The following is a 14,380-nucleotide window of genomic DNA, read 5'->3' as shown; positions in this document are numbered from 1 at the left end:
CTGTTATTAATCTATCTATGGCATGGTAAATAAAGACTGGCCATGCAACCAGGAAGACCCAGGTCAAAGTACTCCCTCTCCCACATAAAGTCTGTATGACCTTGGGCATGTCACTTAAACTCCCAGCACCCTAGACAACTCTCCAAAACTATAAGCTACAGAAAAGACACGAAACTGCATTGATAGAGTGAGTTTTCCCACTTAAAGTTGCCTTTATCAGTTAAATTACAGGTGTTGTCCCTATCCCTATCAAGCTACTAAAATGGTTTTGTATAGTATTATCATTAAAGATATTAACAATAAAAGAAATAAAGGTCTATTGTAAAGTGGCTTGACATCTATATAACTAAAAAAATCACTGTTATGATTATTAAATTGTTAAGCAAAAACTGGGTTATTGACTTCATTAGAAATTATTAGAAATGAATACATAAGAATGCCTCTGGGTCCTTTTGCTTCAAAAGATTATGTTTTATTTCCATATAATACTTTTCCATTAAGAAAGAGCAAAAAAAAATCAGTGATTACAGTCGATAATTTTTAGAGTTAAGCCAAAAACTGTCAAGCAACACATTTTTCTACAATTGAACTATCATGAAAATGCTAAGACTCAGTATAACACTAATGAAGCAATGACTCACATTGAATTAATATCAAAATTTTTTAGAGTACAGAGAAATAAATCATTAGGCATTAAAAAATGTTGCCTTCAATATTTTCTTGATAATATAACAAATGTCAGAGAATACATTTGTTTTGCCCTAATGCTGAAATATGCTGAAGTTTTTGGTTGTTTTTTTTAAACATCCCTCTTTCTCTACATATGGATGATTTCTTTACTGTTCTACCCCCAAAATGATACTTGCTATAAAAGGCTGGATTTACACAGCTGTTTTATAAAGCCATCGACACTTTAATAAAAATCCAAAATAAACATTTTAATTTTTTTCCAAATAACAAGTGATTGTTTGTCTTGTTTGCGCTCATGAACAAAAGCAGAGTCGCTGCAGTTGTCTGGCTTCTATGTAATTTTAGGCCCAAGGCTCAGCAGAGGCTGATTAACCAATCCATCTACCATATGTGCAGAAAGAGGTTGCCAGCTTCATTCTCGGCAGGGAAAATTGGCATCTATCTTGGTTCACATGGAGGTGTCTTTCCAATCTACAACAACACTGGTGAGGCTAAACTACGATGGCCTGAAATACCTTTTGCTGGCTTCCTATTGAGCTGCAAAGTGTATGATAAGAATGTATTATTTATAAGATCGCTGTTAGGAATGTGCTATCACACTAATGGTTTATTGTGTTTAGAATTTGATTTCAAATGGCATGGATCTCACTTTCTAATGAAAATGAGAAAAATATGTTTTGCTATTAGGAATAAAGATATAACATTTTCAATTCTACAACCTGTTATATCACCATCATAACTTCATATAACATCAAAACAGGATGTAATGATAACATATGACAAAATGGCACTGGCTTTATACTTTACAATTAGTTATAAAAAACTATTCATTCCTATTGGATATCCTTTAAACATCTGTTTTGAACTGAACATTATACTCAAATGTGAATTTACAGGAATAACCAAAAGCACCAATATTTTCTTACATCTTGAGGAAGGTTATTATACTGTTTATGATTTTATGATTCTGGGATATTTAAGGAAAATTTCTTTCAAGGTCCACTTTAGTTCTTTTTAAATAACATTAATGTCTGCACCTGTACTGTATGTTAGGGCCAGACTTTTTTCTTCATTAATCTAATTGGCAGACATGATGTGAACTCTGAAAATAAGATTTATATTTGTGGGTGTGGCCTTTTACTGAAAGTACAAGAACATAATTTGTACATACATATATTATTAGTTTTATGTCCTAGGAACCTTTAATATCAATATACCTAAATGGATAACAGTATTTCAGGGAATCTGTCCTTCCTTTATTCATCCAGCTTGGGTCCAACTGGTCAGACACTTCCTGACCAGCTGAACAACCTCCAACCCATTGGGCATCCCCCATCTGGCAAGACCTCTCTATCCCCCAGATCAGTAGGGCACCCTCTGACCATTCAATCCCTCCCCCTAATCAATGCCAAAACAGATGCTCTGCCCATCTGTCTCTCTGAACCTTCCTCTGCTGCTAACTGCCCCTCCTTAAGATAACAGTTTTGGGTAAACACCAGATGACAATGGATGATGGAACAAAGTTGTGTCAAGCAAATTATATCAAGCCAATCACTCAAAACCTGTCCTAGGAAGCCATTGACAGGTGGGGAGCCCTATACTAATTCAGAATCCTTTAAGTTGGGCAAGAATGTCCCCTTGGTATGAGGATGGCATAAAGGGAATTTACACAGCAGGGTTCCCCAACTGCCATGGGGCAGGTTTTGAATGACAGGGACTTGGTCTACTCTGCTAGCTTCAATTTTGCTCTGTCATCTATTGTCATCTGGTGTTTACCTAAAACTGTTAACTTAAGGAAATGCAGTTAGGATCAGGGGGAAGGTTCAGAAAGACAGATGGGCAGGTCATCTGTTATGGTATTACTCTTGAACCTGAAAAGAGCTGCAGACCCAGAAAGGCCAGCCTGATTTGGGATACAGATGCATTCCCAGTACTTTCTACCATCCATTTCCCCCTAGAAATGATGCATTTCTACACACTAAATGATTCACAGAATTTAAGATGGACTAATTAGTATCTCTTTAAAGACTCTCGCCTAAGGACTGAGAGACCTGGCGGATTTCTTTTCCTTTGACTTTTTATAAAACTGCAATTGTCGGGCTATATAATAAGTTATCAAATATAAAATGTGACAGTTAAAAATTTGAGTGGAGTGGTCCCTGTATCTCTCTTCACAAACATTAATTAACTAAATTAGCTAAATCTATCTCCTTCCTACAATAGAACAGCCTGATTTTAAATCAGCTGAATACAGTTTGAACAAAAGAATTCTTAAAGGCATCAACAGGAATCTTTTATTCTCCCTAAAATCAGTTTTCTTCTCACTGTGTAAAACTATGTTTTGTCCATTTTTATATTAGGAAAGTATTTTCAAGGGGTACTGTTCTATCTAAACATTTCTTGAACTCTCCCTAGACCCCATTTCCTTACTATTAGTCTACAAAGAGCTAGCAATGGTGAATTAGAATGTGATAGGAAGGGAATTACCAGCAGAAAATTATCGAGTTTTGGTATAGAAAAGTTACTTCAACATAAAAAATACAAATAATTGGGGAAAAAAAGGTTTTCATGCAATATTTCAGAGTATGGAGACAGTTCTCACATTTAGAAACTGATGCTCATGGCTCTTTTTACCATTCCACAATTACACGACATGACCTTAGTTTTATAGTTAGTATTTAAATATAGTATTGAGAACATTAATAATTCCAAGATCAGAAAAATAGTTTAAAATAGACCTTACTTCTTTCAAAATTATGTAAAAAAATTAAGAAATCTGAATCATAAAATATCCCATAAGTAAAACTGCTAGATTTCTATTTCTAATGTTTGTAAAGATAATTGATATGGGTTCTCTCTTTTACAAATGAGAGTCAAAGATTCATTTGTAATGAGAATTTCTGGTAGTCTCAGCATGTGTAGAGCTATCATCACTAAATATTGTAATATAATGCTGGGCAAAAAGGAGCTTAGTAAACATTATTGGTGATGATATACAAAGCATAAGCACCATGGTCATTCAAAATATAAATTTCTCATAGTCAAAACAACCATCAATCTAGACTTATTTTAAAGAGAATAAGACAAGAGAGCAAGCCTTTAAAAATAATGTCCTTTATTATGTAAGGTAAGAGCAGAATTTTAGTTAATAATTGTCTTATTCCCTGAGACCATCAGCATAAGGCTTTCATTAGTGATACTGTCAGACATATTCTTTAATGGGCACCCATAACAATGCAAAGTCAACAACAAACTTCTTGGAGAGGTGTTTAATTAATTTCAAATAATTTCTTTACTTTCCTCAAAGATCCTTAAAGCTGGAATCCTATGTGATGGTGCCATTATTTTTTTTTGCCAACAGATGAACTCTCACTATAAATTTACCAGAAACCCTAGGATTTTAAGATCTTTAACCAGTTCATTTTACTTAGAAAATTTCTCCCTGCCCCAAGCCACTCATCAGATCTCAAAAATAGTTGACTGTGAATATATCCAACTTTGAAGAGGATTGGAAACAGATAGCTTGTTAAATTACTATTTTTCAGAACATTTTGAAAATAACTGCTGACATTTTAATAGACAAACTCATGAACAAGATAAAACATTCTACCCTGTTTAAAGTGCTATGCTTCCTTTGGAGATACTACATATTATCCAAACCTACTAGAGTTTTGCCTGACATAGCTGAAGATTTATGATCTCTATCAGGAAGCTCTATTCCAAAGACCTACAATCTCTCCCCACATTTCCTGTACAGCATCCACTCTCATAATTTGGAACCTTCTTTCTCCCCACCTAAAGTGATAAAATAAAGAAGCTATATGTACCCTGAATCTCAGTTAGCTTATGTGGTAGAAGCAAGATTCTAGAAGTACCTACGTGCTGCAATGGATAGAGTGGCAGTGCTGGACCTGGAGTTGGGAAGACTTGAGTTCAAATCCTATCTCAGACACTAACTAACTACATAACTCTAAACGAATCACTTAACCTCTGTTTGCCTCAGTTTTTTCAACTGTAAAATGAGAATGATTCAACCTCCCAGAATTATGAGGGTCAAATAAGACAATATTTGTGGCATATGGTAGGCACTTAATAAATGCTTGTCTCCTTCCTTCTTTCCTAACTCCTTTCCCCTTGCAAGTTAGGCTAGTTTTCCCTAAAAAGGTATTGAGAACTTCCTTGAAATGTGATTGGTTCAGGAAATTTAAAGGCTCAGATTATTGATGTTACTTGCTCATCATCTGAGTACAAAGCTACCATGAAGAGTTCCAGGAACACATTGATGGTGGATCATGATGGGTAATTCAGGGAGCTTCACTCAACTGACCTACCTTAAGGTATCCTCAATGCCTATCCTTGCTGAATATACTTCTCTGGCTACTGCTAAGTAAATCTATATTTTTCTGTTTAATGACCTATGAATGTCTCCCTTTTTCCCCCAATAGTGAACTAAACTATCAGGGGATTGTCCTGAGTCAAACCCAGTCCAGAACAGCTTCCCCGAAAATGGAAGAGAAGACCATTGAAATAAGTAGTGGGGGGGATGAAGGGTATAGAAACTGTACAGGCAGCTTCAAGGTGGCAGTAGAGAAGGAGGTAGAATAAAGAAAACAATTGTCAGGAAAAGTCAAAAGGGTAAGGTTGGGTAACATGAAGTGGATAAGAAAGAACATCATCTATTTCATTTGAAGCGGAGTAAATCCCCAAACAGATTAATTACTAACCTCACATATAACAGAGTAATTCTCTTCATCTTGGGCCTCTATCAGTTCAGCAAGGAAGTATTCACCATAGATTTCTCTCAGAGAAGTGTCATGACGCATAAAAATTGGCATGAGATCATCATGGTCTTCCACCCTATAACACAGAAAATCATTTAAATTGGGCAACCTTAATAAGGATTCATTCCTATGTTAGTTAGATTGTAGCTACACAAGAAAATTAAGTCTGTATATGCCAATCAAACTCACAAGAATTTGCTCGACTCTGTATTTCACTTTGCTGTACAAAATTTAGGAAGAAACAAGAAAAATTATTATTATAAGAATTCAGCAGTTTGTTTATTGTAGTACCTTTATTCAATAAATAAACATTTCTTAATAACATGCCACATGCCAGGCACTGGTGCTAAGCTCTGGGTATACAAAGAGAAGCAAAAGACAGTCCCTGCCCTCAAGGAGCTTACAGTCTAACGTGATATGTATGAATGTAATGTACAAAGAGACAAATAAGAGTCAAGGGTATTTTAGTATGTCTAGAAGAAACAACTATTATTAGATGAATACTTTTTTGATACATGAAAAGAAACAGAATGCTTGAAAAAAATCACTTCTTAATGATTTCTTTATGGTTTTCATTGTCCATAGTCTAAACCATTGTTGCCCTTGGATGACATTTCTCATCACTTGGTAAAACTATCCTAAGTTTTCTGGATGAAGGGGTATCTAGGCTCTTTTGGCCTTTAAAGCCCCTTATAACCTGGCCCCAATCTACCTTTCCAACCTTGGTATACATTACTCCCAGTTCTATTATTCCGAGGTCTAGTAAAAGTAACCTTCTTGCTAATACTCCCACATAATACTCTCTCTCTCTCTCTCTGCCTTTGTATTGACTAGCCCCCAAACCTGAGATACATGTCCTTCCCACCTCCAACTCTTGGGATCTCTTTGTTTCTTCAAAGCTTAGCTCAAGGGCCTACTTCCACCTGAAACCTTTCCTAGGCCTGCCTACTACAAAAGGTCCTTCTTACCCAATTACCTTATATTTACATAGTATACATTTCATAGATGCTTATGTACATACTCATTGCTTCCCCTAATAGACTATGAGCTCTTCGAAGGAAAGGACTGTTTCAGTTTTGTCTTTGTATCCCTTGGACCCAGCTCAGTACGTGGAATATAGCAGGTGCTTAATAAATGATCCCTGATCAACTAACTGATTGATTCATTTAAGGTCATTTTATAGTTTTCTTTGTTTCATGGATTTCTGTGGTCAAAGAATTCATCACCTAATGGCCAGTATTCTGGTGATGAGCCTCTTGAGAATGAGCAAGGCTGGTCTTTGGAAAGACACAGTTTGCCCTACTTAAAGTCTTTCCATAACATGGCAGATTATGCTACAGCTTGCTCATTCGCCATCAGCATAATTTTGAAAACTCAGGATCACCTCCATTCTACAATATTGAATCAAAATGGATTTTGTGATTCAGATAAATATAGTCACTTAGAACAAGTAGACTCCTTCTGATTCCACAGTGAGCAGAGTGGAACAGTGGAAAAGGAGGTAGATGGTGCTGAGAATCACTCATTTAATTCTTGGTACTCTATACACAAGATCTTGCACAATGATTTGATACACTACGAAAAAAAACCCTCAACTATATTCTTAGTATAAATCAAACAAGAAAACAAGAGGATGTTACAGCTAAAAGAAAAGATGTCTCACAGGTTTTCCATGTAAAGACAAACGAAGAAGATAGAAAAGTTGGCTTCACAACCAGTCAAAGGGTAACAAGAAACATTCTTTCATGGAACAATCATCTTCCTTTGCTATGGTCATAACAGACAAGGAGACACAGTTGCACTTTATGCACCAGATGGACAGCCTTTATAGAGATATACAGGGGACGCATCCTTGGACTCCTGGAGGATAACCTCTTCTTTCCATATAACCTGGGAGATTTCAGTCAGCTTTTATATTAACAGTGGACCCCTTGCCTTGCAAATCTCAGCTGGAAAAGAACCAGCACCAGGTTCTTTGCCACACAAAAAGAGCCTAACACATTCAAAAACTCTTCTTCAGTTGGAAATCCAGCCATTGCAGAAGATGAAGTAGTAAAGAAATTCTATAAAGCACCAACTTTCTCCAAAATGAATTAATGTGATGCTTTCATACTCAAGAGCTTCAATATAAAAAGGAACATAAGGGAGAATGATGAAGATTTTGTTGGAAAATTTAGTTGGGATTAAAAAGAAGTGGTAAGCCTAATTGTTTGCACATTAGTTTGCATTATAAAACATAGCCAGAGAAAGCAGAAAGTTAGAAAATTGATAGTTAGATTTACAGCACTTCCCAAGACAGACAGCTCTCTTGAGATCACATTCCCACCATTTCAGAAATGAGGATTCTATCGGTGATTAAAGGATACATGTTAAGTTAATGGCAATATGCCTTAGTAATGACAATATATTACATTAGGATTGCATGTTATAGTTTGCAAGGCACTTTCATGTGTATTATCTCATTTCACTTTTGCAACAATCTTATGAGATATGTAGGTGGGAGTATTATAATTATTTCTTTCCACCTTTTCTTCTCTTTTTTTTTGGGGGGGGGAGATAGTTGAACAGGTGCCAAAAGAGTCAAATGAATTTCCTAAAGTCATATGACTAGAAAATAATCTCTCTTCAATAAAAATCAAGCTTTCTTTGTCTAAAAAAAAGAAGGGCTTATGGGTTACTCAGAATCTTCATATTTATAATTATAATTATAATACCTAGCAATTATGTAGTGCTTTATGGTTTGCAAAGTGCTTTACAAATATTATTTTATTTTATCCTCCCAACAACCCTGGGAAATAGGTATTATTATTATTATTATTATTATTTTACAGATGAGGAAACTGAGGCAGAAAGAAGTTAAGTAGCTTACCCAAGGTTACACAGCAGTGTCTAAGACTTGGGCCTTCATGACTCCGGTTCCAGCATTCTATCTACTGTACCACCTAGTTGCCTCTACATCATGAATAATTTCTTCAGGATGAGAGGAATAACTTTTTGTGGTAGCAATACACTAGAAATAAAGCAGATGCCCCTTGACTGAGGAATAGCTAAATGAATTCTGGCACATGAATGTAATAGAATATTACTGCATCATAAGAAATGATGAATATAAAAAAACAAAAAAAGAAATGATGAATATGAAGAATTCAGAGAAGCATGGGAAGATTTATATGAATTGATTCAGAATGAAGAACCAAGAAAGCAATATTGCACAATGACTACAAGAATGTAAAAGAAAATAAATTTTTAAAAGGAAAACCAAATACAGTATAAAACTGTGGGGTTTAGGGTTAGAGTTAGGAATGGTTTAGGATTCGTTAGGATTAAAACAAAAGGCTTGGTCCCAGAGAAGAGTTAAAAAATGTACCTTCCTCCTTTCTTTTCTTTTTGGAGGGGGGAAGGCAGGACAATTGGAGTTAAGTGACTTGTCCAAGGTCACACGGCTGGGAAGTGTTAAGTGTCTGAGGCTGGATTTGAACTCAGGTCCTTCTGACTTCAGGACTGGTGCACTCTATTCACTGTGCCACCTAGCCGCCCCCTTCCTCCTTTCTTTGTAGAAGTGGAGGACTATAGGCATGGAATTTAGCACATAACATGAGACACAGTTGATATCTTGGTTGGTTTTGCTGGACTGTTTTTTTTGGGGGGGTTATGCTTTGTTTATAAGGACTGACTGGCTGGTTGAGCAAATGAAGGGGAAAATCAAGGTGATATAAAAACAAAAGTCATCAATAAAAACTTTTTATAAAAAAAAGAAGAGAAGTTGTACAAAGGCTAGAAATATCATAAAGATGAAATTGATTATTAATAGACATGAAACTCAAAGTTACTGACTAGGAATCATAGAATCTCTTGGCTGGAGGCAGGTCATCAACTGATAGGAGTAAAAGCCCAAACTCTACAACAAATTAGAAAACAAAAATGAAAACATATGGCACGCAATTACAAATTTATGTATTTGAATAAGCTGTCAACTTGGGGAAAATAGGAAATGGATAAAAATATAGACATTGATTGTGATTATCAACACTTTATAGAGGAATTTAACTGATATGAAACAGTCATCAAAAGGTGGCCAAAAAATGTATTAAGTTCTTTTGTTAGCAGACATTATTGATACAGAACACCAACATAAAGGGCAATGCTGCTTATGGTTCTAATTATTATCAGCACATTACAGTGGAGGAGAATGGAAGAAAGCAGTGGAAGGGAAAACAGATTGTACGAAAATATGATTTGAGAGCCAACTAGAGATAATCCCAAGGGCATTTTATAAATGAACCTAGTAGGAAACCCAATAGATGTGAAATGAAACAGACCTACTAGCATGTCTATAGCAATCTAATCTCATCGCCAGCAATGATAAATGGCATTTCTCTTTAAAGTCTGCAAAGTCCTTTACATGTGTTATCTTCTTCAATGATTCTCTGAGTTGCAGTAGAAAGAACATACAGGTCTTGTGTTCAGGAAACCCAAGTTTAAGTCTCGCTCTGGTGCTCATTAACAATGTCATTTTCACATGTCACTTAATTTCTCTGAGCTTTGGTTTCCTCATTTGTAAATAGAGGTAACAATATCTGCCCTGCCTACTTTACAGGCTTATCAGAAGGAAAACGTTTTTTCAAAGAACTATGAAAACGTTAATTATTTTTATTCTCTTTTCTCCACATACTCTCTCACTTGATGATCACATCAGCTCCAACGGATTTAGTTACCATATGTAAATTATTTCCAGATAAAAATGATAATAATAATAATAATGCTTCAAAGTTTACAAAGTATTTTATAAGTTTTACCTCATTTTGTCTTCACAACAACCCTGGGAGTTTAGGTGCTATTGTTATCCTCATGTTACAGACTAGAAAATTGAGGGAGTCAGACGTTATGTGACTTGTTCCAGAGAAACAAAGCCAATAAAATGTCCAAGGCTGGATTTTAACTGAGATCTTTCTAACTTGGAATTCATTGTTCTATCCACTGTACCTCCTCACTATGTATGTATTCAGATGGTCAGCCAACAGATATTTATTAAGCACTTATTATATGCCAATCACTTTGCTAAGCCCTATGGATACAAAGAACTTCATAGAACAAGACTCCTATGATATCTTTCCTAGCCCATTTCTGCTTCCTTTTATTTTCCCCCTAGTTTTCTCCTATTAGACTGCAAACTCCTGGATGGCAGGGACTGTCTTTCTTTTTCTTATTTGTATCCAAAGATTTTAGCACAGTGCCTGGCATACAGTGGGTACTTAATAAATGGTTACTGAACTGAAAAGGAGAAAAAAATTCCCCACCCTGAGTATACATTCTAAAGGAGGAGGAAATATGTAAATATCTAAGTGCATAGAAGATGTATACAGAATAGATGAAGGTAATATAAAAGGCAAAAGCACTAACAAGTAGGGACAGGATAACGAAAAGGCCTCCTGCAGAAGGTGGGATGGTAAGCTGAGCCTTGAGGAATGCCAGGGAAGCTAAGAGGAGATGGCAGAGTAAAGCCCTAGTCTCTCTTCTGAGCTTTAGTCCTTCATCACCAACTGCCTACTGGATATTCTGAACCAGAAGTCCTATGTGTATATCAAGTTCATTATACTTCCCCACCCAAACACACTCCTCAACTTTCTTGTCATTGGTGAGGGCACCATCATTCTTCTAAGCACCTCATTATTAATCATCAATCTCTTTCCCATGTGTCCACTGTTACTTCCCTCTATATACAATTTGTTTCTAAATCTAGTCATTTCTTTCTCCAAAATATTTCTTGTGTAATGTCCCCTTCTCTCCATCCCCACAACTACTACCTTAATTCAGGTCCAGGTCACCTGCAGCCTAGATTATGACAATTGCTTTCTAAAAGGACTCCCTGCCTCAAGTTTCTCCCCATTCCAATCCATACTCTACAAAGCTATCAGAGATTTTTCCAAAGTGTAGCTCTAACAGGGTTACTCAATAAACTCCAATGGCTCCCTATGACTTCAAAGATCAAATATAAACACCTCAGTGGCACTTAACTTCTTTACAGGCTGGCCTCTTTCAATCTTTCCAGTTTCCTCACATATTATTTCACTTCACATGCTTTTTGGACCAGTCATAATGGCCTACATTCTGTTCCTCATGTGCCATGTTCCATTTGCTATTCCTGTAATTTTTCACTGGCTGTCCTCCCATCCCTGGAATGCTCTCCTTCCTCACCTCTGCCTCCTAGAATACCTGGTTTCCTTTCCTTAAAGAGTCCACTAAAATGCCACTTTGGGCAAAAGCTTTCCCCAGCTGCAAGTGCCTTCCCCTCTAAGACCACCTTCCAACTGTTCTGAAGGTATTTCATTTGTACCTAGTTATGCATGTGTCTCCCCCAACAGGACGCTAAGTACATGAGAGCAGCCCCAGTGCTTAGCACAATACCTGAAACATAGAAGGTGTTTAATAAATGCTTGATTGATTGGGTAATTATTGCTCAAGTCAGCAAGTGTTGGCAATACTTTTTAGACATTCTGTAATCACTGCAGCACACTTGTGTTGATGGTTAGGAGACCTAAAGAGTCCACCAAAAATGTTGCCTCATGGGTTCTGTCTCTAAGCTTTGAATCACACCTAGCCATTTCCTTCCTCTCTTTGCCTATTCAGATCTTAGCAATCTTTCAAACGCCAAATTCTTCCAAAAGAATTCTTTGACTACTACATTCTTGATTACTCCAGCCTATAATGGTGCCTTCTCTAAGCTCCTGCTGTCTTCACTGCTTACCATGTACTTTGTTTTGTTAGATAGCTTCTTATATTGATATGTCTTGACTCTGCAATGAAAACTTAAGCCCCTACAGGTCAGGAAGATGTTTCTATATATCTCCAACTGTACCTAGCACAGACATTTGAATATAACAGGAACTGAACAAATATTTGAGAATAAAAATTTGACTGAAATTTACTACCCTATACTTCATATGTGAAGATCAATACATCAATATAACCAGTCAGAAACTAAGAAAATTATTGGCCCCACTTTCCTTCAGTTGAGCCCAAAAGATGATAAAAGAAGATTGCTCCCAGAAAGCCTGCAACCTCTATATAATAAGCCATTTTTTTCTTCTCTATTTGGACATTATCTAAAGGTTGTTAAAATGGGTGATTTTTGCTGTGAAAAGGACCCACAGTGACATTGAAAATGTACAGTGACAAGGAAAATGGCTAGCAAAATCATTTTCAGTCATTTTGAAAAAAGATAAAGGGCTACATCAATATTCATTGATAGGTAATTAATATTAATTGAATAAAAGAAAAGTTAACTCAGTATCATAATTATTTTAAACAATTTTAAATTACAGAGCGAAACCCCAAATTAACTATGTACTAAGAATTCTTATTTTTTTTAATATTAACAGAAAATATTAACATACAAATCAACAATAAAGGATTTGGTGTAACCTCAGAGGCTTAAGAATATTCATGAGTACTTGCCAGGTCATGTAGTACAGAATCATGTCTCTAAACTAAGTCTTTAAGGACAGGTAAAAAAAAAACAAAAGATACAAATAAATGAGTTTTGAAGATTCTTTCCCTTAGGCCCTTCCCCAAAATGGATAAAAAGGAACTTACCCTGGAAATGCATTCCTTTGGGTAATTGATAATTTATGATGTTGCATCAGCCTCAACTGCTAATGCTAATGTATGACATCAGCCTCCCATACTCTCAAATGACATACAAAAAATTCCAGCCCCAAAGAAGCAAAACACACAGGTTCTCAAAAATAATTTGCTTAGTACTTCTACATTATTCTACAAAATGTACTTCTACATTATTATTCCTAAGGCAGAGACCACATCTTCCTCGGAAATCTTACCCGACTGAGGCAGGCACACATTTAGCTTTTGATTAGTGTTTTGATGATGATGATTATACAATGGCAATTGCATAATTCTCTGAGTGGAAAACAACAATTAATTACACATTTCAATGGGAAATAATTTTGCAGAATCTCAATATATACTAGTTAATTTTAAACATTTTTAGCAGTTGTAAGCTATTTGAATTGAACTCATTTTATCACAGCGAATTATGGATCATTTAGAGACAACTTGGACTTTTTAATATTCATTGAAGTGCTAGAAAAGGAGGAAGAGGAAAATAAAGCAAACCTTTAAGCTTAAGAAGAAGATACTAATTTGTATGAGAGGCAGTACTTCAGATTTTATGGCGTCATCTGGAATCCCTTTCTCTTTCTTTCTCTCTTCACACATTTATACACACACATGCACACACTCACCCATACATACCCCTTCTTCAAAATATTACCCTGTTTAGAAGTCTTGGAACTGTTTACCTTCTTTGCAAAAAGGAAACAAAAAAATCTGTCACTCACATGCCCTTCATACACTTACTAAACATTAGAAGAAAAATAATGAACTAATTTCTAATAAGCCTTTAAATTTTTGAGAAACACTAGCCAACTCAATAATTATACATACACATCAATATAGAATTCCTCTAGCGAGACACTACACATACACTTGGGGACCATACATATATGTATATATATGCAGATATACATACAAAATGTAAACATATACATATATTTCTGTTCAGTTTGCTTTGTTCTTCCCAAGGCTTTACTGTCCCACTGCACTACTATAATTCTTAAGAAATTTTACAAAGTTCTAACTTTGTTCAAATAAGTCAGCTAGTTCATTTCTACAAGGTTTTACTGTCTCAAATTTAGCAAATAAATGGGGGAGGAGGAATTACACAAATGGGAAGGTCAAGATTCAAAAGGCCCAAAGCCACAGTAGCAGGGACACCTCCCTATTCAGATTCCACCTTCATAGCAAAAGCATCATCTGCTGGATTATATTTTTCTGCTCCAGAAATGATTTATAATTAATTACATGCACACATTTTGAATGTACCTTTTTGG

The 14,380-nt window shown here is 35.8% G+C and overlaps 1 protein-coding gene across 1 annotated transcript in view; it reads right to left on the bottom strand.

Annotated features, from left to right (window-relative positions):
* Positions 1-14,380, bottom strand: part of CFAP61 (cilia and flagella associated protein 61) — a 365,072-nt gene that overhangs the window by 315,555 nt on the left and 35,137 nt on the right. Inside the window, exon 7 of the mRNA XM_069075487.1 lies at positions 5,415-5,547. Within this exon, the coding sequence (XP_068931588.1) occupies positions 5,415-5,547 (133 nt within the window). The remainder of the gene's footprint in view (positions 1-5,414; positions 5,548-14,380) is intronic.

The sequence above is a fragment of the Petaurus breviceps genome, unplaced genomic scaffold (genome assembly GCF_028583685.1).
Source record: "Petaurus breviceps papuanus isolate PSGF00001 unplaced genomic scaffold, PetGlider_PUasm1.0 90919, whole genome shotgun sequence".
In the NCBI taxonomy this organism is placed as follows: domain Eukaryota; kingdom Metazoa; phylum Chordata; class Mammalia; order Diprotodontia; family Petauridae; genus Petaurus; species Petaurus breviceps.
This window is presented reverse-complemented; position numbering and strand designations above follow the sequence as displayed.